At 36.4% G+C, this 27,390-nt stretch overlaps 1 protein-coding gene across 2 annotated transcripts; it reads left to right on the forward strand.

Annotated features, from left to right (window-relative positions):
• LOC138701519 (fap1 adhesin-like) lies at positions 1-27,188 on the forward strand. 2 transcript variants are annotated; one of them, XM_069828493.1, is made up of 4 exons: positions 1-125; positions 2,741-5,232; positions 15,746-16,198; positions 24,536-27,188. In XM_069828493.1, exons 2-4 carry the CDS (start codon positions 3,184-3,186, stop codon positions 25,640-25,642), a joined length of 3,609 nt encoding a protein of 1,202 aa, XP_069684594.1. In that variant the 5' UTR covers positions 1-125; positions 2,741-3,183; the 3' UTR covers positions 25,643-27,188. The 2 variants fall into 2 exon arrangements, with proteins under 2 accessions (XP_069684594.1, XP_069684595.1); XM_069828494.1 differs by having other exon boundaries at positions 3,171-5,232.
• The last annotated feature ends 202 nt before the right edge of the window (positions 27,189-27,390 follow it).

Genomic DNA, 27,390 nt, shown 5'->3' on the forward strand with positions numbered 1-27,390 from the left:
CAGTAAGTGTAATATCTAAAACACTATATTCCCCGAGCAGACCAATCTGCCATGTTGAATCCCAAGCGAGTGACGTGATGTGACGTCTGTGTGGCGGAAACAACAATACCTACGGAAAATAAAAGGTCTGACATCTGATGCATTTTAGTTTTGAACATTAAACGGTATTATTAATTTTACGCAATGGTTGATTCTGCGGCTCCAAATTGCACAAATAATAGTAGTCTACAAATTCCACCGTTTTCCTGCTGACAAAGACAGAAGAAGAAAATGGCTCATAAATCCGAGTCGCAAGGATTGGACGCCAACACTAAATAATTACCTTTGTAATTTAAGTATGATTCAACATTTTGTGGTGAAATATTCCAAGAAATGAAATGTGATGTCAATATTTGTATTCAGTAGTCATCAGGGGATTTTAACTGCATTCATTGAAACACTTCTTCAGGCTACACTACTTCATACAGAGAGTTTAATTCACTATTGTCGGTGGTAGTCTAATGGTTAAAATGTTGGTCTCAGGACCTCCTATATTACCGGACCTGACACTGGCATCCAAGATGGCGGTTGGAAGAGGGCTTTTGCAGATTGCAATGAGTTAAAATAAATAAGGCATCGATGAGAATATTTGAACAAAATTCTCAATGAAACAATAAATAAAAAAGTTCCTTACCTACATAAATGGACATAGTACATTCAGTAACATAAAAATATGCCTAAATAAACACCAATAACAAAAGAAAACAACTGATTAAAAGCTTCAATATGTCATTATTATATTAGGCCTATATGTATTTATATATTAATATTGACAATTGACCATTTTAATCTCTAGTAAAATTCAAATTTGTGAGAAAATAGATGGCAGTAATCGTACAATGCTGAATAGCTGCTACTTCAGGATTTAGGAAATCTTGCCTGGATTATACAAATAGATTTCATCAGCAACTGTAAATTATATAATATGGAGTCCTGTCTTCCTAGTCACTAAACTTTGTCACTGTATTAACTGAGATTGGTTGAAAATAAAACTAGCTATTCATTACGTACAGTTTAACTCTGTGTCCATTGATGTTGATTCAGAATGAAATGACACTATTCACTGTAATTTCTCACTGTATCCACTAATGATTCAGAATGAAATAACACTAATCACTGTAATTTCTCACCGTATCCACTGATGTTGATTCAGAATGAAATGGCACTATTCACTATAGTTTATCACTGTAATATCCACTTATATATACACTAGGGATTAGATAGGCTGTACAACTAAAAACGATGAGGAATTCACAGCTTGAGAGCACAGCAACCTATTTTTTTTAACTTGGAGCACTTTCGAAGGGTTTTATTTTTGTCTTTCAATGCCTGCTTTTCATTTTGGGCCTTGCAGTAATTATTAATAAATATGTTGGTCAATACCTTGCTGCGCTTCACTGCTAGTTTCTTTAAGTCATTTCACATTTACACATTACATCAAAATCTGTGGTGTTTAATTCAAAGAAAGCCATTGGTAAATTGATGACAAGCTTACTCTGACAGTTCAACTGTAAGAAGTCATTTTCAAATGTTTAGTTTAGTAAAATGTTAAATAGTTTATACACAAGTGTACACAAACTAACAACAAAATCAGAAGGGAATTTCAGACCACCACGGTTTAAGGCATAAAAATAAGAAAATGTTGTATTGTTTTCAATTATCAAGTCCCTGACTGTAGACAAAGTTGACATACATGATACACATTTTTCTGTATTCGATCCTAACGAGTTAAGTACACTATGAGCAACATAGTCACCAATGCAGATTAGAATTTCCTGTATACTTCTGTCAATTTCAACTGTATGTAGATGTTCTAATGCACCATCAAACTTATTCAAGACACAGTTATAAACGAACCGTCCGCACATGTAAATTTATCTCCTCTGATAACGAAATCAGAATCATAATGTTTTATGCAAACCACTGAGTTGTTTGTTGGGTTAAAATGTCCACTTATCCCTTAAATCTTTATCTTTTGGAAACAAAAATACATGTACAAACGGACTTTCTTTATTGTAATTCGATTTGGAACCTGGGATACTGCACGTGCGAGGCATTTTAAGATTAAGCCTGGTAACAACATAACAACACTTTCAAGCTTTGTTCCCTACGAAAACAATTTATATTAATTATAAGGTCACAATTCTGTTATTATCCTATACTAACTTATAAGCCCCCCTCAACGATTACACGCAAATGATCCAAGAAACACAATAAACACTCACATGAAGTCCACCATGTTTAGTTACTTCCGGTTACAGTGTAAGGTCCGGTAATACAGGAGGTCATGCTGGTCTTCATTGAACTCGGAAGTTCGAGTCTCCACGTACAACTCTCTTTTATTTTTAGTTGTAATTACTTTCTATCTTTAATTTCCATTGAAACATTAGCTAAGTGATATAGTATTTACCTCACTTAATATCCTGTAATAAATTAATAATTGTCATCGAAACATTAATCTACGAGTACATAGGGGCTACTTTACTTTATATATTTTAATTAGTCACTGAATTAATTGATTTTCATCTAAATATTAACGCACATAAAATCTACTTTATTCATAATTTTAAATTAATTACTTCATTAATTTTCACTTAAATTAATATACATAGAATTTGCTTACTTTAAATTTTCAACATTCTTTTAAACTTTGATTAATTCACATGGATTTACTTTACCATTGTATTTGCTTATTTCACAGATAACTACAGTGAAAGTTTACTGTCTCCCAATCTCAAACACACATACTTATAAATCTTGTCCTTGCACACGATCTCTTGTTAAAATTGTTACGTCCCCTTGACTGTGGGATTCAAAATGGCGGATTGTTTTGCTTGTATAATAAAGTGCTCTAGTAAAATAATTTACGTAATTGTATTTCTACATTATTCTATTACAAACTTCAACCAATACGCTAGTATTTCACTTCAGTAACAATATTGCACATAAATGCAAGTTTTCCTCTAACGAGCATTGCATGATACAACTGAGTTTCACCTTGAAGATTACGAATTTATTCAGAAATTATGACAAATAAACTGCTTAATAACACTGATAAAGTATTATTTAACAAAATAATTCCTAATAATATGAATAGACTATGTATTTGAAATAAAATATTTTATCCACAGGGCATAGGGCAAAATGAAACAAACGTTAATAAAAGTTGCGGTGACTATACTACTGGTAACGAGATGTCTGCAAACTCAATCACAGCTTACTACTTCCAGCGTAAATTCTCAATTTACTGCATCATCCACAGATTTGAGTAATAAATCTTCTAACTTCACAGCAAAATTCCCAGATTCTGATGATGAAACTGAATCCACATATTCAATCAATGAAGCTTCCAACATGAAATCAATAACAGATCCAGTTAACGAAACTCTCACATCAACACTCGGAAATTCAATTAATGAAACTCTCACATCAATACCCAGAGAATCAATTAACGAAAATCTCACATCAACACCGGCAGATTCATTTAACGAAACTCTCACACCAACACTCGGATATTCAATTAACGAAACTCTCACATCAATATCCACAAGTTCAATTAACGAAACTCCCACATCAACACCGGCAGATTCATTTAACGAAACTCTCACACCAACATCCACAGATTCTATTAACGAAATTCTCACATCACCATCCGCAGATTCCATTAACGAAACTCTCACATCAACACCAGCAGATTCAGTTAACGACACTCTCACACCAACACTCGGAGATTCAATTAACGAAACTCTCACATCAATACCCACAGAGTCAATTAACGAAAATCTCACATCAACACTCGCAGATTCAATTAACGAAACTCTCACACCAACACCTGCAGATTTAATTAATGAAACTCTCACACCAACACCCACAGATTCAATTAACGAAACTCTCACACCAACACCTGCAGATTTAATTAATGAAACTCTCACACCAACACCCACAGATTCAATTAACGAAACTCTCACACCAACACCTGCAGATTTAATTAATGAAACTCTCACATCAACACCCACAGATTCAATTAATGAAACTCTCACACCAACACCCGCAGATATAATTAATGAAACTCTCACATCAACACCCACAGATTCAATTAACGAAACTTTCACACCAACACCCTCAGATTTAATTAATGAAACTCTCACATCAACACCCACAGATTCAATTAACGAAACTTTCTCACCAACACCCGCAGATTTAATTAACGAAACTCTCACATCAACTCCAGAAAATTCAGTTAACGAAACTCTCATACCAACACCCGCAGATATAATTAACGAAACTCTCACATCATCACCCGCAGATTCATCTAACGAAACTCTCACATCAACACCAACAGATTCAATTAACGGGACTCTCACATCAACACTCGCAGATTCAATTAATGAAACTCTCACATCAACACCCGTAGAATCAATTAACGAAACTCCCACATCAACACCTACAGATTCAATTAACGAAACTTTCACACCAACACCCGCAGATTCATTTAGCGAGACTCTCACACCAACATCCGCAGATTCAATTAACGGGACTCTCACATCAACACTCGCAGATTCAATTAATGAAACTCTCACATCAACACCCGTAGAATCAATTAACGAAACTCCCACATCAACACCCACAGATTCAATTAACGAAACTTTCACACCAACACCCGCAGATTCATTTAACGATACTCTCACACCAACATCCGCAGATTCAATTAACGAAACTCCCACATCAACACCGGCAGATTCATTTAACGAAACTCTCACACCAACACTCGGAGATTCAATTAACGAAACTCTCACATCAATACCCACAGAATCAATTAACGAATCGCTCACATTAACAACCACAGATTCAATTAATGAAACTCTCACATCAACACCCAAGTCAGCTGAGGAAACTACAACATTCTCGCTGTCGATATTAAATGAGGAAACTACTGAGCTTGTATTAACTTCCATCAATGTCGCCACAACTTCACCTTCTACGAAGTCGACTTCCGTAGTGACACCAGAAACGACGACGACGACAACAACAATAACAAACCCAACAACGTCTCCAACCTCTCACCAAAGTACTGATGAAATGGTCGAAAAGCTGACTGATGCAGTACACGGAATACAGATGATAGTGAACAAGACAGATATCACAGAAACCGACCTACGTGAAGCTACCAAATTTGTGGACCAGGCCTTGCAAGTAAGTTTCCCATTTCTTCTTTCAATTTTTGGAAACTGCTGCAATGAAGTACTTATTTTTATACTTGTGATTCACATAAATATATTTCCATCAAACTCGATAATAATTTGGGCAGACTTTAATCTGATATGAATTACTGTGAGTTGGGAATAAAAGATGTAACTCTTTAATAAGAAATATAAGTACAATACTGGGAGCACTAGCATCATTAGCTATTCATTATTGTGTAATATCACGTACACACGTGTTCATAAGAAAGTGAATTTTTCAATTGCATGAAGAGTGATCACTATATTATAAAATCTGCAGATATTAAGAACTCTCATATGTAAAAAGGAATACTAGTTATTTAGTTTACATGTACATTTAATACTACGAATTTCATATTATAGGCTACTCATTTAAAATCATGTACGTATACAAACCAAATAATAATAATAAAAAATATACAAAAACGGTTATCTTTGCAACTAGGCACTGTATTAGGATTCAGTATTGATGTACAACTACATAATATATAGGTATGGGACAATTCCGTATCTAGTGCATTTGAGTGTATATAAAATACTTTTGAATTTAATGATAATAATGGTTACCGGTACTTATTCAAAAGAGTTACAATACCGGTTGTTCTGTACGGTTGTGAAACTTGGAGTCTGACTTTGAGGGAGGAGCAGAGGTTAAAGGTTCTCGAGAAATAGGTGCTTAGGAAAATAAATGGGGCTAAAAGAGGTTAAGTTACAGGAGAATGGAGACAGTTACAAAACGCAGAACTATAAGCATTGTATTCTTCACCTAAAAAAATTAGGAACATTAAATACAGACGTTTGAGATGAGCAGGGCATGTAGCACGTATGGGCGAATCCAGAAATGCATATAGAGTGTTATTGGGAGGCCAGAGGGAAAACGACCTTTGGGGAGGCCGAGACGTACATGGGAAGATAATATGAAAATAGGTTTGAGGGAGGTGGAATATGATTGTAGAGACTGGAATAAACTTGTTCAGGATAGGGACGGATGACGGGCTTGTGTGAGAGCGGCAATGAACCTCCAGATTCCTTAAAAGCCATATGTAAGTAAATAATGCTTGTTATTCTGGCAGAGTTAAGGCCATAAGCCTTTTCTTACCCTCAGTCGGAAGTAATAGCCTACTTGTTTAAATAGTCAAAAATACAAATGTAATCTCATTTAAGTAATTACATATTACGCAGACAGTGTATGCGGGATGACTTAAGGAAAAGTGAAGTTGTTTCGTATCAGAGTATATGGCACGTGCCACGTTTTTTTTTTTTTGTGTACCTGGCGAGTACAGCAGCGTACAGAACGAAGTAACCCCGTTCCGTTCATAGTAACATTGCAACGCAATGTGTACAGTTGTGTTATCCTGCTTAATTATTTAGTACGCGTTGAATAGTGTTGTGCTGATCCATTCATAATGTCGACGGCAAAACGTTCAATTCGCTCAGAGATACGAAGTGCAATTAAGAAGTATGGGAGTGACATTTTATGTATTAACGAAGACAATACCGTGTGTAATGTACTGTATGTAAAATTGAAATAAAAACCAGAACAACTCAGGCTATAGAGAAACACTGCAACAGTACATCGCACAGGAAATGCGTTGAAATGAAATCTGAGGAATCATCATCATCATCATCATCATCATCATCATTTAGTTGTGCTGGTCTATACGAAACGTTTTGCAAAGACATGAATATGATGGTCAGTGCAAATATTCCTCTAAAGAAATTGAGTGATCCCCATTTTAGAGGTTTTCTTCAGAAATTCTCTCGATACAAAAACTGTTTAATATAGGCGAAGACGGTTCAGCTTCGACAACTTACGAGAATATATCGTCATTTATGCAACGCTGGTAATGTACTACAGTACGTCATTTTTCTTTTCCTTCTGACTGTAAGGAGATACAGTAGCATGTTGACGTCGTCTGTTTACGTTTAAAACCTGTTGAGCCAATGGTCCGAATGAAAAAAAATATAACATACATGTAGTAAATGTGCACCTACATTCAATGATGTCATCCCGCATCCACTGTCTACATATTAGTATTAAGTTAGAAGGAAATACTATTTAGGTTTACATAATAAAATCGGAAAGAGACAATAATTTTATTAAATAAAAGCCCATAATAAAATTAAAACTGAACACAGTGGAGCAGTACAATGCATTAAGTATATATGATGCGTTAAGTCTAGCAACTCATCATAAGATATTCGTTTATTTACGTTATACGGTTGACTGAACTACATCGTTTGGAGTAGTTGGTAACTATATTGATTGTTACATAAATTCATAGTGACAAAAAGTTTTTTTTAATAGAACACGATATGTTTTTTTACTTGGTTAATTAACGACGCTGTATCAAGTACTGGGATATTTAGCGTCGATGAAATTGGTGATAGCAAGATGGTATATGACGAGATAAGGCCGAGGATTCGTCATGAATTACCTGACATTTGCCTTACGATTGGGGAAAATCTATAAAAAAAAAAAGGCAACCAGGTAATCAGCCCAAGAGGGAGACCGAGAGCAACTAGCGATCAGTAAGCAAAAGCGCTACCGCCTGAGGTACGTCGGTAGCCTGTAATATTTATTCTATAAATTGTCACACTCTTCATTCTGATTCAAATCATAATAGGTAAGCATGCAGAACCATAGCTTTGTATTCAGGTCACTAATAAAGCATAAACGATTTTATTCAAAGATCATGTGTACATTTTCAGCTATATCATGGAAAAATATCGTTAGGAAAGTAACTTTCAATACAAATATTAGGTAGACCATCGTGTTTCTGTGGCAACAAAATATTTTTTTAATAGAATTTGAGTGTTTATTACTAAACGACGCTGGAACATGTTTTCAAGCGACGAATACATGGATATAATCTTAATTTTATGGAGAGTAGCCTATAGGGAAAATTCACGAGATAGTTGCAGACTCTGTTGTGAATATTATCCAAAACGAAGACAGCCTTCTAAAAATACATTCTTCAGATTGAAACAAAAACTTCACCTTGATAAAGAATTACCAAATAACAAAAAACCAGGACACAAGGAGAAAGTGACTTCTGATGACAACTCAGTAGCAGTAGCAATGTTGAAAAGAACCCACAGGTATCTGTAAGAGATGTTGCTAAAGAATCAGGTTTAACCACAAGTTCAGTAAATCGAATTTTGAACCTGCGTACATTTCATCCATTCAAGTTGCAAACAGTACAAGATCCTTGAGATACAGATTATGAGAGGCGTTTAAATTATGTATGCTTTCGAAGTATGGATAATATAGATCAGATATCCAACTGTAACTCGTACGAGGTAACCCCTGGCGTAAGCAACCCGAAACGCATATTCTTTAAGGTAATTTTCCCTATTTTATATGGAAAGTTATTGACCTTAGCAGAACATGATTGACGTGCAATATCTCCTGGAGGCGTTTGAACACCCACGATATAGATAATGATCTCAGTTTCCTGTTTGAAGTTTTATGGACAGATGAAGCAAGATTTCATAACAATAGAACAGTGAATCGCCATAAGGGACACTACTGGGTTGCAGAAAATCCCATTGGATGCGAGAAATCAGTGTTGGATTTTATATGGACGCTTGTTAGGTCCATACTTCTATCAAGGAATTTCAACAGCAGCGAAATATCTATAGTTTCTTCAGAATCCTCCGGTCAACTTCTTGTCAGAATTACCTCTTCAAACAGGAATGAAAAATATTCTCTCAGCAGGAAGTTGCACCAGCACATAATACAGCATTAAATTTACCATAACGCAGCACTTATTTAAGAATTTTTGGACAAGGAATTCCCACAAAGATGGATTGGTACCAACACGCTCTCCAGATATGACACCATTAGATTTGTTTTATAAGGACACTTAAAATCAACTACACAGCCGGAAAATGTAAAGAACCTGAAAAACGATATTTCGGATATTTTCCTCCCCAAGTAGGCCTACTATGTAATCTCTCAAGAGTGCATACAAAAAAATAATTTTGAAAGTTGTATTGAATTGCAGAAGGTGGGAAGGAGTTCGAATGATGTATTGAAATTTACCTTTCCAAAGATACTTTCCCATGATAAAGCTAAAAATATACACATGATCTTTAAAGTGTTTCGGTTTTGTTAAGGAACTGAATACAAAGCTATGGTACTTCATATTTACATTAATTGGAATAAGAATAAAGAGTATAATAAATTTATGGAAGGAAATATAGGATATCCCATTAACCCGGTAGAAGGCGCATATGCGTGTTCTAATATGAGGAGGCGCATACGGTCAAAAAGACCGGCGCTACTGAAAATATGTTATTAAGCTCAACTTATTGATTTTTGCTTGAGCATTTTGTCTCGAAATATTATTTTTATTTCAAACATCATAAGTTTTTTTTATAATACAACCTTGGAAGATTTTATTACATTTTCGCATTACATTTTTTCTCTTTAAAAAGTTAATTAGAGTAGGCCTTCTTATTCTTTTAATGCTATAATATAAATTGTAGCAACACAATGGTTGAAAAAAAATCTAATACAAAAGAAGGAAATATCACAGTGCTTTTATAAAAATAAAGTAACACAACAACAAAAATTCTGCAAAAATGAATATTACGAGGTATGTAGAAAATATGAAATAATATGTTTTACATTTCAAAATAAATCCAATCTAATATTATGAAAGTAGTGTTAACAGAACTAATAAAGTTACACAAATAATATATCAATATTTTATGAATAATGCAGAATCGTTCTTCATATACAACGCAAAACAGAAACGTAAGCTGTTATTTATATAACGTGAGGATTGTCCGACAACACAGAAAGAACAAGCACATAACTATAAATGTACAGCTGTGAGTGTTGTAAGTACACAAAATATCAACAAAGTTCTAATTAAGGTTATGACGGAGTAGGGAAATCGCGCCATCACAATGTTACCAGTTATTGCAACGTGGGTCTTACTGGAATACGGGGAAATTCATTTTCATGCTGTAACATGAGAGAGAACGCACGCCGCGCTATAAAAAAGAACAATCATCTGTTCGAAATAGAACACTACTTTGATTATTTCAAGTGCACAAATTGTCAACAAGGCACTAATTAGGGACATGAAAGCGTGAGGTCAGAGGTTTCCTACCATTAAAGTAGTGCAGATTTAAAATAAAGTGCGGTCTTTTCCCCGCTATGCGCCTTTTTCCGGGTTAAAAACATTTATAAAGCGCAAAATGGTTACACACAAGGCTGTATGGTTATTGTACGTTTCGCTTACAACACATTGCGCTTGTGCAGTAAACAAGAGCCCTGCATATTTGCTACTTGTATGATAGTCGTACGAAATTATTGCTTACATTCTACTCCCATCAAGACTCGCTTCAGATTTTAATTCTGCACCTGTACAAATCCTTATTTGTATCTATTAGTATTTTAATTTTAAAGAGAACTTCTAGTTGGATTTAGGACCTAAACCTTTGAGAGGTTATTGAATAAGACTAAAACTGTCTAATAATGCCAAAATTAAAAAAAAAAAATTTTTTATTATTTTGACAACATCCACCCCTTAAGGTGCGGTGTCATTTGTAACTTAGTATCTAACTCAAATTTTTAGATGCAGTACTATTTTTAAACTAACTTCTAAAGGAAGCTTCAAGGGGAAATGCCATTATTAAGTTAGCATCTAAATTAAATTTTTTAGATACAGTTTATTTTTAACATAGCATCTAAAGCAAATTGTTAGGTACAACACCATTTTTAATTTAACATCTAAATCAAGCATTTTTATGCATTTCTATTTTTAACTTAGCATGTAAATCTACTTTTAGATGCTGTTAAATTATTAACTTAGCATCTAAAACAAGTTTTAAGATAAAGTGTCATTTTTAACTTAACAAAATATCAAATTTTTAGATGCAGTTCCATTTTTAACATAGCATCTAAAGTAAGGTTTTTTTACAGTAGATACAGCACAATTTTTAACATTGTATCTAAATTAAGTTTTTTAGTGCTGCTCTATTTTTAACTTAGCATCCAAAGCGTGTCTTTTTAGGAAGAATGTCATTTTTAGCTACGTAGCAACTTAAAAGAAGCCGCGTACCGGCAACAAGCATTTTTGTCAGCAACTAAACATTCTAAATTACTCAGTAGAAGTAAAAGTCGGATTATTTTATTTTAATCGTGTGTTTAACAAAGCTTTATCAACTATACTGTTATCTAGCGTCGATGGAATTTGTGAAACTAGAAGGATTTATAATCTAATTATAGCTATGGAAAAGAAACACGAACATAAAGCAAGATATATCAGCAGTAATGTTGTCAAGTCTTCTTACAACGTAACCGTAACACTTCACCATAAAAATTAAATTATGGTTTTAACGACGCTCGCAACTGCCGAGGTTATAACAGCGTCGCTGGTGTGCCGGAATTTTGTCCAGCATGAATTCTTTTACATGCCAGTAAATCTACTGAAATCAACCTGTCGCATTTAAGCACACTTAAATGCCATCGACCTGGAATCGAACCCTCAACCTCGAGTACAGAAGGTCAGCACTAATACCAACTGCGCTACCGAGGCCGACACTTCACCATAATGTTCATTCATAACTTAAAGAGTCCGTTAGTTAAAATAATAACAGATAATGGTGAAATAAAATTTTAAACGGACCACTAAATCACTAACGACTTGTTAGTTAACATCTCTTACGCCATCTCTTTACAGACGTTGAAACTGACTATAAAACTCTGAACAAAATTTTAATTTCCCATCACTGTATGGTAATAGAGTCTTCACTGATATCGACAACACGTCGCTTTTCGTTTAGTTACTTTAGTTGTTTCAAATACTGGAAATAAATATAGTGAGCCAACGTAGCGTAAGCATTCCCTTTAGTGAAAAACCATGTCAGAAAAAATTGCTAGTGGAACCACGGCTCCTAGAAAGCCTATCCGTGAATATATGTGCTGAACTTAAGATGATCTTAAGAAATGTGAAAGAACACAACGTGTTTGACAGAATAAATATATTTATAGGTCTACAAGGTGGAAGTGAAATAATCCAGCAGGTTTTCAAAACAAATAGCTCATGTTATACCATATTGGTGTAAAGTTCATAGTTTACTAAAAAAAAAATATGTTTCCCACCCCCCCCAAATGTTTAACACACTCTTATTAGGTAACTATTGCAAGTAGGATCGTGATTTTTGTCCATATCGATAGAAAATCTAATAAAGAATCATTTATCCGTCTGGCGTATTTCAATAACGTGGACGGTTTTCGTGTAAATTTAATTTAAAAACCACTAATTTCAAGCCACTGAACAATCCGACAAGATTGCAAGTTATATCCAGTGAGGTAGATGGAAGGTACTTCATCTAGGGAGACAGACCTGAGTTCATTGACCGCTTACATATGTATTACGAGAAGAAAAAGCAGTGTGTTCACTGCAATGTTGCGAAACTACTGAAACTTGCAACTTAAATTTGCAATTAACCATTCATTTAATCACAAAGCGTAATATAGGTTTTCTATTCATTTAAGTGTACCTTATCGCCCCTTTCAATCTGCAGGTTTATTTGACTTCCACTCTGTATATGATGTATATTACAGACTACATTATTTGTACTCAATAAGTACGGTTATATTTTAATTTGTACGAAAAGAAGGATAAGTTGGGTCCAAATTAGTTATTATAAACATACAGGGTGTTAAGAAAGTATACAATATTTTGGGAGGTGATAGTATGCATCAAAACAAGGAGAAAATGTCTAATAAAGATGGGCCCTACAACACATACTTTCTGAGATCTGAACGCTTGTTCATAGGAGGTACTCAATGTGACGATCATTAATGGCAACGCAGTTTTCTGCCCTACAATACAGCAGACTACCAGATAATCATACCGTAGTTGACATCCCTGGCATGGAATAATGATAAGTCGCAAGGAATATTGAAAACAAAAGTTTGGTTGCGGATATGAACGGGATTCAGCAGAGTTTGTGTTGTGACTTTTCGTAATCACCATGATTGGGCTGATGAAAATTCCCATACAATTGAAGAAATAAGGCATCAGCACCGATTCTCAATCAACGTATGGGCAGGCGTTCTTGGCGACAGATGAAGGGTCATACGTGCTACCACACAGATTAACTGGGGCTCATTATCAGGACTTTCTTATTAATGTACTGCCCACCTTGCTGGAGTATGTGCCATGTCAGCAAAGATTACAAATGTGGTTCATGTATGATAGCACACCAGCACATTTTTTCGCAATGGGCGTGAACACCTGACGTTGACACTTCAGGACCGCTGGATTGATTGGGAAGGCCCCACACCTTGGCCTGCTCGTTCCCCAAACCTAAATCCCCTCTACTTTTGATTATCAAGAACAACCAGGCCAATTTCAAAGAGTACACGATCCCTTACGTCGAAGGACAGAGGAACTGCCATAAATGGACGTCAAGTCCTACGAACAAGTGTTCAGATCTCAGAAAGTATGTGTTGTAGGACCCATGTTTATTCGGCATTTTTTCTTGTTTTCATGCATACTAGCACCTCCTAAAATATTGGATACTTTTTTAACACTCTGTATAGATCGATAGTAGTTAAAGTATCTAACATAGTTCATACACGATAAAGATTAAACTTTTGTGACGAGTACCATATCAATGCAAAACATGAATGTAAAACTGTCCCCATTAAAGAATATACTTATACAGTTTCGTAACGTCTATTTTTGAAGTTTTAGAACAGCCAATGGAAACTGAATTCGTCACCCTCCTTCCCGATGCCACAAGACAAGTGAAGATGTTATTGTCCTTAGCTCAATATGGCATCGTAATGTAAACAGTTGCTTTCGTGTTTAAAAACAGTAATGTCAGGCTACTGACTGTCTATGGGGTGAGGATGAGGAATGCTGTTAGCGGCAAGGATGAGCTCTGGCTCTATTTCTTCCACGTGCTTCAGTAGAGATGTCAGAAGTCACTTCTTTTTTGGATGCGACAGCTGTAGTTAGTAATAGCTTTGAGTTAATGTAGTTCTTAAATCAGGCATTCTGATGATGTTGCGACATAGCATACGGCTCACATTCGTTAGATAACATCCAAGAATATCCAGTGCCAGAGTTGCGGTGTCTTTTATAACCAGAGTTGTATTTTTTATAGTACCGATTGCAGATATTATAGAGTATAATTAGTCAAACTAGTTGGATTGGTGACACTTGGATGCTTATAAATACTTCGAACATTTTCGTTTTTAAAAATAGGCCGTGAGGCAAAGGGTTACTTACTTACTTACAAATGTCTTTTAAGGAACCGGAGGTTCATTGCCGCCCTCACATTAGCCCGCCATTAGTCCCTATCTTGTGCAAGATTAATCCAGTCTCTATCATCATATCCCACCTCCCTCAAATCCATTTTAATATTATTCTCCCATCTACGTCTCGGTCTCTCCAAAGATCTTTTTCTTTCCGGTCAAATCCATTTTAATATTATCCTCCCATCTACGTCTCGGTGTCTCCAAAGATCTTTTTCCTTCCGGCCTCCCAACTAACACTCTATAAGAAATTCTGGATTCACCCATACGTGTCACATCCCCTGCCATCTCAAACATCTGGATTTAATGTTTCTAATTATGTCAGGTGAAGAATACAATGCGTGCAGTTCTCCGTTGTGTAACTTTCTCCATTCTCCTTTAACTTCATCCCTCTTAGCCCCAAATATTTCCCTAATAAACTTATTCTCAAACACACTTAATCTCTGTTCCTCTATCCAAGTGAGAGTTCAAGTTTCACAACCATACAGAACAACCGGTAATATAACTGTTTTATACATTCTAACTTTCAGATTATTTGATAGCAGACTAATGACAAAAACTTCTCAACCGAATAATAATACGCATTTCTCATATTTATTCTGCATTTAATTTCCTTCTGAGTGTCATTTATATTTATTACTGTTGCTCCAAAATATCTGAATTTCTCCACCTCTACGAAGGATAAATCTCCAATTTTTATATTTCCATTTCGTACAATATTCTGATCAGAGGTAAAGGTTACCATAGCCTTATTTTAAATATATTACAAGTAAATAAAAATAAACTAAAGTCGTTGACTAAAGTAAATACAGCAATAAAAGTAAGTTCCAATTATCTTCAGGTGTTTTTAAATGATTGTGCAGCACTCCAACATATTTTAATCGGTTATTTAATGATGATTATCAACTATAGTTATCTAAAGTCGAAGGAGTCTGTGATAGCGAAATGGTATTTGGCAAGACAAGTCGCAGGACTCGCCATGGAATTAGTTAGCATTCGCCTTACAGTTTCAGAAAACCTCGAAAAAATACTCAACTAGGTAAGAATCCAAGTGGAATTCGAAAGCACGCCTCAATGCAGCACCGGAGCATGAGTCCAGTTCCTTACCCTAGATTACTCCAGTAGCCACCAAAATATTATTGACTAACGTGGATCAAATTATTACCAAGGTATATTCTTAAACTATTTGCAGGTAGATCAGTCAGTACTGCAGAGGTCCCAGGAACACGTCAGATCAGTTCTGTTGGGGCTGGACGCAGTCATAATGCGGATCAGGTTACAGCCAGGGGAGAGGGTGAATACCAGCACACAACATGTGACGGTGTTCGTGCTCAACGTGCAGCTGGGGCGACCTGCAGCCATCGCAGTGCAGGGTGGCGTGGGCCGGAGAAGTGTGGACGAGATCTCCTTGGCTGATATCTCTTCTGAAAAAGACCCTCTTCCCCCGGAAACTGAAGCGGCCGTAATTCTTCCTCAATCCCTTGATAACGCCACGTCCCACTTGTCCTTCGCCATTTTCAAAGAGGACTCCGCTTTCCAGGACCCTAAACACAACGATTCACGGATCAACAGCTTCGTCATTGGAATCAACATGGCAGACGGCCATGAACTAGGGAAGGACCAGCATGTGGATATCTTGTTCAAGGTACTTCTTCACCATTTTAACACAAAGAAGCGGATGCAAACAGAAAACGATTCTTAATTAAATATAAACCAAATTGTAGGACTTAAATTAATGGTGTATAGAATAGAGGGTATTTCTTAATTACACCTACATACTTTGGGATCGGATAGAGAACTTATTTTTAGACACTATTTGTTAACGAATCCTCGTACCATGGCCTACTTCAATTTATTTAACTTACTGCATTTATTTTACGTATTCCATAGAAACTAATTCAGGAAAACTGATTAGGAGACAAAAGGGAAATATCTACTACCAACCTAACAATACAATTGAAAAGGTCACTCAGATTACGGACATATTGAAGGGAACACGTCATTATGTTACTTTGTACAATAATTATTTCAGTTTTACGATCAGTAATGCTTCCCATTTGTCAACTGAATTCCACACGGTATTATATCCGCGAGCGATAGATATATGTAATTTGTAATCCAGCTCTGCATAGCTGTTTTGCACTGGAGACCTGGTATAGGTATCCGACAAGCAAAACTCAGCTCAGACTACTCGCGGCGCGCATGCTATACCCCTTCTACTCCCCTTCAATAAGCGTGAGAGCATGCTGGGAACGGGAGCATACATCATCTGCGCGAGACAGTCACTCCCGCTGGTTTCTGCACACTGAGTTTTCCTTGTTGGATGCCTATAGTAGTATTTCGTGAGCTAGAGACGCTCTCCGCTGCTCCATGTAGCATTGAGTTGCCCGGCTCTGACATAACTCAGTACTAAATACGCATAGTCGTACAGTAAGTATGATTCATATTTCACGCAAAGTGAAACTTCAATAGACTTATTGAAATTCATAAACTACATACTGCAGACATAACATCATAGTAAAATGTGATTCACAACTTTTTCAAGATTGTAGTTTGACGAGGTTCATCGAATTTCTATAAATATGAAAAACACAATTTATCCTCAGATGTCCAGTGGGATTACTTCCAAGTATCAAAATTGACCTTTTGTAATAATATGTGCAGTCCCGTTTCATTTAAATTCAAACAATTTAATTGCAAATTAACTTACATTTACGTGTATCAACCTCAACCGGAGCCTCGTCGGACACTTCCATAAAAATTAAAGAAATATTTTATGCTGGTGCTGTGTTAGTCTACATGATATTTTTTAAGGCAATGGTGAAACGTTTCCAAACCTCTATATTGTATTATGTAGATAAATTTTCAAAATTAACATAACTAATACATCCTAATCCTAATCCAAGACTAGGCTACTTCTTGTTCCTGACTGCTGATTCTTGTTCGTACAAAATATTTTAAAACGATAGAACTTGTTATAATTTACACCTATATTTATATTATAGAGGCTCTACATGTTAATCTTTGGTTTTTCTGAACCGACGCATGCGCCATGCGAAGTGCGAGGCCCGCCTCGCACAAATCCGGACTACACGATAGATAGTGAGTGGTTTCTATAGTTGCGAGGTACGCAGACCTCACATCTCGCAGTTATAGAAACCACTCACTGTCTCTCGCAGGGGTGTAGCGTGCATGGATGTGGGTGATGTGTTTTTCAGTGTTCGTTAACAGAAAACCACAATTTAAGTCATACAGCGTTAGTGTGCACTCAACGTTGGTTGCTTGACGGATGTCAGCCCACTTTGAGGTCTGTGGATATAGAGGGAAAAATTGGATCGGTGTCTGGTAGAGTTCCCGGGTTGCTCAGTTGGTAGAGCGTTGGTACGTTAAACCAAAGGTCCCGGGTTCGATACCTGGCTCCGGAACAATTTTTCCCTCGAAATTATTCAAATCAACTTTACAGGGAGTTATACCTGAAAGCTTGATTTGGATGTGATCTTGGTTCCACATTTAGCGACGCGCGTCTGCTTAGTCTATATTCAATTTTTCTGTATGTTTTATAACTTTGCTGCATGACATATTCTGTTTTTATTAATATTCTGCGAATATAACAGAAGATGGCGACAATGAAGGAGTTTAAAAAGAAACAGACGTCAGCATAGACAGTCTGCAAATCCTCTTCTTGAACATGCTCTCGAAGTCATTAACGATTTTGATTGCAATGATAAAGTTATTGCTCAAACCTATCCTGAGCGGATGTGATGGCGGGAGAACATAATGATTTACATGCAAAATTTCGCACCCACTGTAAGTCAGCGATTCTTGTGTACGCTACGCGTACAAATTTATTAAACCTCGTCTTAACTCAGTCTGCCAATTTTATGAAACAAGTAAAAGTAAAGTTAACTAATCTTACTAGATTTTCGAGTTGTTTCTATAAATCATCAAAGTTGGAATGTTTATTTGAATCAATAATGGATAATGAAGATTGTGAATGGGACCATTAAACTGTCGTTTGTGCACGAGGGCTGTTAAGTTTACTCCGCTCCACCCATTCATCATCATGAAGGATTTCGATTTTATTTTTTGCTAATATTATTCGCTGCAATATTCCCACACTCTGATATTCTGTTTCAAAAAGCAACATAAGCAACAGATGTTGCTTTCTTGTAAAACAAAAATTCATAATTTCGAGGAGTACAAGCAAGGACTGAGAAATTACTTTCAGGAATTTTGGGAACGCATGGATAATTTTGCTGCTGAAAATTATCCTCAATCTGTAAGATCATGGCTGGATGCAATCCCTGGAGAGGATACGAAAATTGTGTAGCCTATAGGCAATTGTTCAATGAAATCCTGCACGTTATCAGAATTCATATTATTCAAAAGTTTTCTGAAAATTCCAAATTGAAACTTCTGAGTGTGCTTGATCATACACAATTTACCACCTTTGCAAATTCGCTCCCTGAAGAAATAGTGTTAAATCTAAAAGAAAACTATAAAGCTTATTTTGATTTACTGTATTATCAACAGTATAGTCGGTCTCGTTCTAGGCACTTTCGTGTTTCGTGTTTTATGTAAACACGGCCAGGCTTCGGCTCGGTAATAGGCTATCCTTATAACTTACGCTACAAGGAAATTATAAAGAAAATTTGAAAATTCAACTCTAAGGTTCATCAATAAGCGGCTATTCCCGGGAATGCAACTCTCACATATAACGAAAGCAGACTACTGTATTTTAACCATTTAAAAAATCGCATCCCTATGTCAAAATGTCACGCGACGCCACTGATCTCTCGTGTGGTCCGGATTTGTGCGAGGCGGGCCTCGCACCTCGCACGGCGCAAGCGTCGGTTCAGAAAAACCTAAGCTTTACAGTTCGCTGTGTTGGCGAATTATTTCAATTTATTTCTCAATGTTCATATCTTATCTTCAAAAGATTTATCAACAGCTAATTCCTGCGGACATTTCGTATAGTTAGACCACAATAAGACTTGTACAATGAGAAGAAATTATTTTAATTCATGCGTTGCAAACATTTCTCGAGAAAGCAGTCACGCCGCGCCACGTCAAAACATTCTTCTCATGAATGACGGACCGTCTTTGATGTTGACTTTCTGTAATGTTGTTGTTTCCGTTTTTACGTTGAGGCGCTTTTTATATTTAAAAATCTTATGACATCTGATTCCGCAATGTTATCTTCTAGTGTTAAAAAAGCAATGGAGAAGTAATTATGTAATAAATTACATTGATATGACATGACGTAAATTGTGAATCGAACTTTAATCCGCTAATTTTCCGCTACAGTTGGAGATAAGATTCGACGGAATAGTGTTATCCTATACTTTAACTGTGTTGTTCCTCTTGTTATTATTGAGGTCGTCGCAGTTTGAAAGAAGAGCCTGCTGACTGTCAAAATGGTTGTATCGGCGAATTTTGAAAAATTCGAATCTAATTCTGTAATGATGGTGATGGTGATGCTGATTGTAGTGGTGGTGGTGGTGGTAGTGATGGTGATACAATGAAAAAGTTACATATTGAATCCACATCTAAAGTCGAAATAGGTATAAAACTTTATGTGGGTATTGTTACCGAAGGCTTACGCCTTGAATGTTGTGTATCAGCAACATTATTTAAAACAAATCTTCAGAAGGCCTAGGCAAAATAAACAGTAACAGTAATGGAAGCTACAAGTTGCACTTTAGTCTATTATTTGATGATGACCAATTTATTAACGATAGAAGACTATGACGATTTAGAGCAGCGGTAATCAGCATACTGCACTCTCGGGTTAGCGTCTCTTACTCGCCGGTCTCTCACAGCACCAGCGTGCGTTGGTGGCTGCTGGCGGGTATGCTGTCTCCCTATCCCTTCTATATGACGCAGCATATTTTGTTGCACTCCTTGCACTCTACCCATTTCAGCAAATCCTGACGACCACTGATTTAGAGTAGCTTATATGACAAGAAAATTAATGGAAGAATATGATAAATGTGGTTTATAAGTGAGAGAATAAGTCACAGCAGAAAAATTCTGTTTTCTGAGCTAGGAATGTAAGTTCTGAGACAAAAACAACCATTTTAATACGTAAGTAGTAAACGGAGCAAAAACACAGAAGTTAAAATCGAGAACAACATTAAGATTGCTTTCCACAGAAAAGGATTCCTGGCGGCGTTCTGCAAGAATTTTTGGTAGGGATAGAATTAGAAACAACGTCATTACAGAAAAGATTAACGTTCAAAATTCAATAACAGACTTCATATAAAAATGGTTAAAATACTCGTAGTAAGGAAAAGTAAGAAGGATGGCAGAAAATGGACTTCTAAAGGAAATGGCAGAAGAAAAAGGAAACAACCTAAAATTACATGGACAGATGGAAGGAAGGGTGGAAGGATCGATAGAGGAAGGATTTATTTCAAGTAGCATGCGATAGAAAGGACTGGAGGATGCAGAATGGAATAACAGAGAACGTTGGAGAAGACCAACAGAAACTTAATTGAATGCAGGAAGTTGTAATATATATTGCAGAATATATTACTACTACTACTACTACTATTATTATTATTATTATTATTATTATTATTATTATTATTATTATTATTATTATTATATTAACAGACAGTGGATTTCGCTCCCTACACAGCGACAAGACCCCACGTCCCTTGGCGTACGGAGGGAGTGTAGCAATGAGTTCAATGACCTCCCTGCAACTGACGTAACCTAACGTTCAGTATCGGGACCGAAAATTCGCTGTGTGATTATTATTATTATTATTATTATTATTATTATTATTATTATTATTATTATTATTATTATTGTTACTATCATTAAATAAAATTCCATTAGTATCATGTCTCGCTGTAATGATACAGATTGTAGTACACATTTCGTTTTGTCTACGAACCGCCACTGAGTAGAATATCACGTTACCTATAATTGGCATCCATTCACAATAAGAAAATATGGATTACTAATTATTATTTATGTAAAGATTCTCAACTACGGAGATCGCCCGCCATAAGACGAAGTTCAATACTTTTGTCCTGCATCCCTACCCGAGACTATCTCGAAACTGCTTTGTTCATACAATATCTCCCAGAATGGGTCAAAGATCGCGTCTGTAGTTTCTTGATGGCTGCTGACCTATGACTGGCCGACAAGTAGGAAAATTCTGACCCAATAGTATGATAACAAGGCCACAATGGAGCGTGACAGTGTTGGGAAAAACTGAAGCACCGTAGCCTACTCTCTTTATCTACCATAAAACGCACAGTAGGCCTATGATGCAGGGATGTAGCATTTGCTAGAAATTTGATCACTTTGAAGAACAAAATCTTTTACAACAGAGAACTAATTGGAAACGAGAACACCGAATAGTAAGCTAGCATTGGCTTAAAAAAAAAAGTAGGTGATTTCTCTTAAATAGCAGGTCTTGACTCCGCAACTTAAATGTAGTACATTCTCTAGAACCTACCAATATTTTCAGAAAAAATATTTTACTTTCATCCGAACTACTTGCAAAATATGTTGATTCAACGAAGAGCTACAAAATCTTGGCATAGACTATTACAACTCTAATGTAACTTATTCCATACCGAAATCTACTTTTTATATTCATATACAGTATGAGGCTCTAGACGTCTTCATTGAATAATAATCAATTGTAGTCATACATGTAGATACTTGTTTGCTTATTCCAGCTTATAACTACTCTGCCAAGTCAAAAGTGAGATAAAATATATACACAGGTTGTAAAATAAATTCCACCCAAGAAGTAATGCTATGATAGAGGATACTACACTGAATTATACTTTTTACTACGGCATACTACTTTTTACCAATAAAACGATACGGAACGACGTGCTTCAATAAACCATGGCTGCTTATCCTACAATTTTTATCACATCCCTAGCATTTATTTTATCACATCCCTAGCATTTGTTTGTTTTTATCACCTCCCTAGCATGTGTTTCTTTTATACTTTCAATAAAATTGCACATTTAAAATTATTCATGTTTATTTCATCATCCTTAATTGAAACTGCTTTATAATTTATTTTTATCTTATTATTTAGGTTATGTTATAACTTCTGCTGTAAGAGATTATGGGTAGTCACGTATCAGAGATTGTTTAATATATATTGATGAATGCAACTGTTTCAATGAAAATGAAACTGAATTAACAAAGCTTTCTTCACTAGTAATCGTCCATAGAGTTCAATGAAGACTATATAGTTGGAACAACTGGTAACAAGAGAACAGCTAATCATAACACACTATTGTCATTTAGCAGAACACTTTTAATGATGAGATGATGTAATAAAACATCTCAAGACAGTTTAGTATTTTTGTAAGTAAATTAATATTTTATTGTATTAAAGTACTTTATTTATTCTTAACTTTATATACTGTCTTCTAATCGTGTAATTGTCAATTAAGTCCCACTCAAGTTTAGATTTTCTCTAGATAAATCAAAACCTCTAGTAAGATTAGTATACATAAAACGAAAGATAGGAAATCTCTCTAGGCAATCAATAATCATGAACAAATATGGGAAAATACATAGAGTACAAACAGCAGATCATAACTCCTATTGGTTGTTCTAACGCCTCTTATAATTACTTTTCATGACAAATATTCATAATCTATGTTGTCCTTCAATTTCACTATAATAAAATTAAATAATTGATTAAATGGCGATCTTATTCGTGTTAATTATGTAAGCATGTGCGGCTTACAGCTGTTTCGGTGCTACTTGACACCATCCTCAGAGCCTTCTGTATCTCGGCGCCATCTCAACTTCGCTGCCTGTTGTGTGGGTGCGTTCGTGTGATGAAGAGTTGTGTCAAATAGTGTGTGTGTTCTGAAATTGATCTGTGTGTTGAGAATAATTTGATTATGGTGTGTTTTTGTGTGTATGTATATTTCATATTGTTCTAGTGTGTTGAGGTTTTGGGTTGTATGTGTAGGATTTCCATGTCTGTATTTATGTTATTGTGTGTGTGTGGTTAGCATTAGTTATGTGTTCGGCATATGTAGATGTATTGTGTCCTCTGGTTATTGCTTTAATGTGTTCTTTGTATTGAGTTTGGAATGATCTGCCTGTCTGTCCAATGTAGAAACTGTCGCAACTATTGCATGTGAGTTTGTATACGCCTGTGTGGTTGTATTTATTTGTTAGTGTTGTATGTGTGTTGAGATGTATTTGTAGTGTGTTTTCTGTTCTGTATGCTATGTTGTATTTCTGTTTTCTGAATGAGGATGCGATCTTGTGTGTGTTTTTGTTTTCGTATGTTAGTGTGATGTACAGACACACCAAAACACACCCTAATCAAATTCTCAACACACAGATCAATTTCAGAACACATACACTATTTGACACAACTCTTCATCACACGAACGCACCCACACAACAGGCAGCGAAGTTAGATGGCGCCGAGACACAGAAGGCTCTGGATGGTGTCAAGTAGCACCGAAACAGCTGTAAGCCGCACATGCTTACATAATTAACACGAGTAATATCGCCATTTAATCAGTTATTTATATTCAAGTGTTAAAAGTAGTGTACGAAAGATTCAACATGGATAATAAAATTAATTACAAACGCAATTCAGAAGACAGTAATCAGTAACCCCAATTCCATCAGTGATACACACAGCAAGGAACCTTGCAAATGGCTGAAGCTGATTGAGTCGAATAATACTATGTGACCTCAAGTGCAGAAATATTCTCATATACTGTAGATCGCCTTCCAATGTTTTGGCCACAACCGCGTATATCAAGTCCTTCAGACAGATGGTCACCATACTGAATATTAAAATTGGGTATTTACTTTTATACTGATTAATAGTAAAGTTTATATTAATAAAATAAACTACTGTAGTCACTGCTTGAAGATTCTGTGTGAGATGTGTCTGAGGTTCACTTGCTGTTTCTCTGATGAGTTCACTGACTAAGTTACGGCCGGATCCTTTCTGTTCTAGCCTCGGACTCGGGAAGGACACAAAGAGTGCGTCTTCTGGGACTTCGAACTGAACGGCGGTGGATGGTCGACTGACGGATGTCGACTCGACTCCTGGCCCGCCTCCCAATTCGACACATGTCGATGTAACCATCTGACGCATTTCGCTCAGATCATAGTGCCGCGACGCCTCCCCGAAGACGCCGTCCTGGACGTCGTGTCGACGGTGGGATGCTCACTGTCGCTGCTTGGCCTGATCGGCGTCCTCCTGACGGGTGCGACGTCGCGACGCTGGAGTTCTCGTTTGGGCAATAAGATACTGATGCATCTATCCGGTGCCGAGGCCCTTAACATGTTGGCATTCTTGATCGCGGCTGCCGGAGCCGCACAGGGGCGTGCTGCTTGCATAGCTGTGGGCGTCATCCTCCACTACTCGGTTCTGGCGTCCTTCTGCTGGATGCTAGTGTCGGCCGGGTTGCAGTACCTACGCCTGGTCTCTGTGTTAGGGGCTCACCATACCTCGCATCTGCTCCTGAAGTCCTCCCTCTTCGCCTGGGGAGCGCCACTTCTTCCAGTATGCGTGCTTCTCGCAGTGGATGTGGAGTTGTACAAGCAAGATGAGAGCGAGTTCTGTTACCCGGTAGGCCTCGCCTTCTACCTGGCAGTACTGTGTCCTGTTCTTCTAGTCATTATCATCAACGTCAGTGTGTATGGTACCATACTTCACACTGTGTTCGCAAGAAGTTCTGTGAGGCGACACATGCAGGTCAAGCGGACATTTTGGACTAGGCGTGTGGCCACCAGCGTGCTGCTATTTTTCCTGCTTGGACTCAGCTGGGTCTTTGGTCTGCTCTGCAGCTTTAGCACTGTCTTTGTTTACTTGTTCTGCATCACGGCCACTCTGCAGGGCTTTGTGCTCTTCCTATTCTTCGTGCTAGGAGAAAGGGAGACCCGCGGTCACTGGTTTAGTAAGGAAACGACGTCACCACCCACGAGTGGATGCACACAGACCTCTAATCAGTACCTCTATGAAGCAACTTCTTCGATAATAATTCCAAGAGTTAGGTACATGGAACCAGATCCTAGCACGTGTTTTCAGAAAAATGTTACAAGCACTTTTTCACAATAAACTGATAAATCATTCAATCATCTCCATGTACAATATTTATCGATTTGTGGTTGTTCGTTATCTCGTTACAGCGTCCTAAATTATAGTAACTTAATACATGTTCTTCTACAGTTCAAGTTAAGTTGATTTTATCTTGAAATTAATATTGCCATGGAAAAGAGAACATATAAAAGTAGTAAAAACTAACTAGGTATCTACCTGTTTCCAGAATTTGTCCTGTTTGTATTCATGTAGCATTTTTAGTTTTTAAAAATATTAAAAATAATGTTTCAAATTTTTCATGAACCATTGAAAATAATTTATTAACAAAAGTGGCAATTTCTCTTTATACGAGCTGTAATGTCCAATATATAAAAAGAACGCTTCAATTAGTGACTTATACCTTATTAACAAATGCAGCTAAAAATGCAAAATTATATATCGAGCGGTCATAAATCAGTATTCCTATATAATTCACATTATATAAGTTACCGTCTTTAGAACATCATGGAACCCGCTTCAGGAACAATCAAAGCTGCTCCTGGCTCTGGCATTGAGATCAAGAATTATCTTTTGTCTCTTAAGAGCTTCCCACCCCTATTGCAAAGCATTCAAAGTCGTCAGCCTGGATTTCTGGACTTTCCTATCCAATAAATCCCAAAAATTTTCAACAGGGAGGTTATTTTATCACTAATACGGCATGTTCTTGGAACGAGCTCATTACGATATGGCGCCTTATCATATGTTGATGCCGCATCTTATGTTTGCCAAATAGCTTTTTCTTTGAGAGAAACATCACATTTACCATGAGTGGAAGATCTACCTGTAGCCACGAGCCCCTCAATAGAAGTAAGATTCCTCATTCACTATGACTAATGGACATCCGTGCTGCACTATATGTGCAGTACATTTCCGAAGGAACTTTTCTGCATTCTTTCTAGTCAAGTGGTCCTGTTGCTGAACAGTTGAGAGCAAGACTCATTTGAAGAACCGCTCGCCACTTTTCACTGGTCCATATCTTCGATGGTCCCTGGATCACTGAACACTTGTTTCCTTTTATTAAAATGTGGTTTTATCGCCTCCACTAGATGACGTATTAGCATTTATTAGTCTTCTGTAGATGTTCCTTGCCGAGACATCTACGTCAAGTTGGTGCTGCAATTATATATATATATATATATATATATATATATATATATCTGTGTATGTGTGTGTTGTGTGTATGTGTGTGTGTGTTGTTATCCTCACATTCTTCTTTGCAAGAGCAAAGAGCTCATGATGTATGCCGTATTTTGAACATCTCTGGGTAAAATTATGCACATACGTCTTACTAATTCCATACTTGTTACAATTTTAGTTTTAAATTTTTATTCTTGTGTAGGTTGCATTTTGATACTTCATTCTACCCATGCTTGTTATCTGTAAGTGCAGAAGTATCTTATTTCAACAGTTCTGTATTTTTTATAAAGTACTTGTTATGTTGTATTTGAAATATATTTTCATATAATGTTTTTATCAAAAATGTCTGTGCTTGTAAGAGATAAATATATGATTAAATACTTCCAAATCGTCTGACAATGTATGTAGCCTTGCCAAACATCCCGAAAAATCGCAATTGTCCAGATTTTATACTTTTCAAAAAATAACCCTGAAGTGTAAAAATAGTAAAAATTTAGATTTTGAAAATTAAATACAAAATATATTTTATAAGGAAAATATTATATTATACTATATTATATTACATTATATATATATATATATATTTTTTT

The sequence above is a fragment of the Periplaneta americana genome, chromosome 6 (assembly GCF_040183065.1).
Source record: "Periplaneta americana isolate PAMFEO1 chromosome 6, P.americana_PAMFEO1_priV1, whole genome shotgun sequence".
Lineage (NCBI taxonomy): Eukaryota > Metazoa > Arthropoda > Insecta > Blattodea > Blattidae > Periplaneta > Periplaneta americana.

Excerpts from the sequence above, each read along its gene's own strand:
- LOC138701519 (XM_069828493.1), top strand. The coding sequence starts at position 3,184 with ATGAAACAAACGTTAATAAAAGTTGCGGTGACTATACTACTGGTAACG. Across the intron at positions 5,233-15,745 it reads TTGTGGACCAGGCCTTGCAA|GTAGATCAGTCAGTACTGCA; the intron begins GTAAGTTTCCCA and ends AACTATTTGCAG. Across the intron at positions 16,199-24,535 it reads ATGTGGATATCTTGTTCAAG|CCTCGGACTCGGGAAGGACA; the intron begins GTACTTCTTCAC and ends TTTCTGTTCTAG.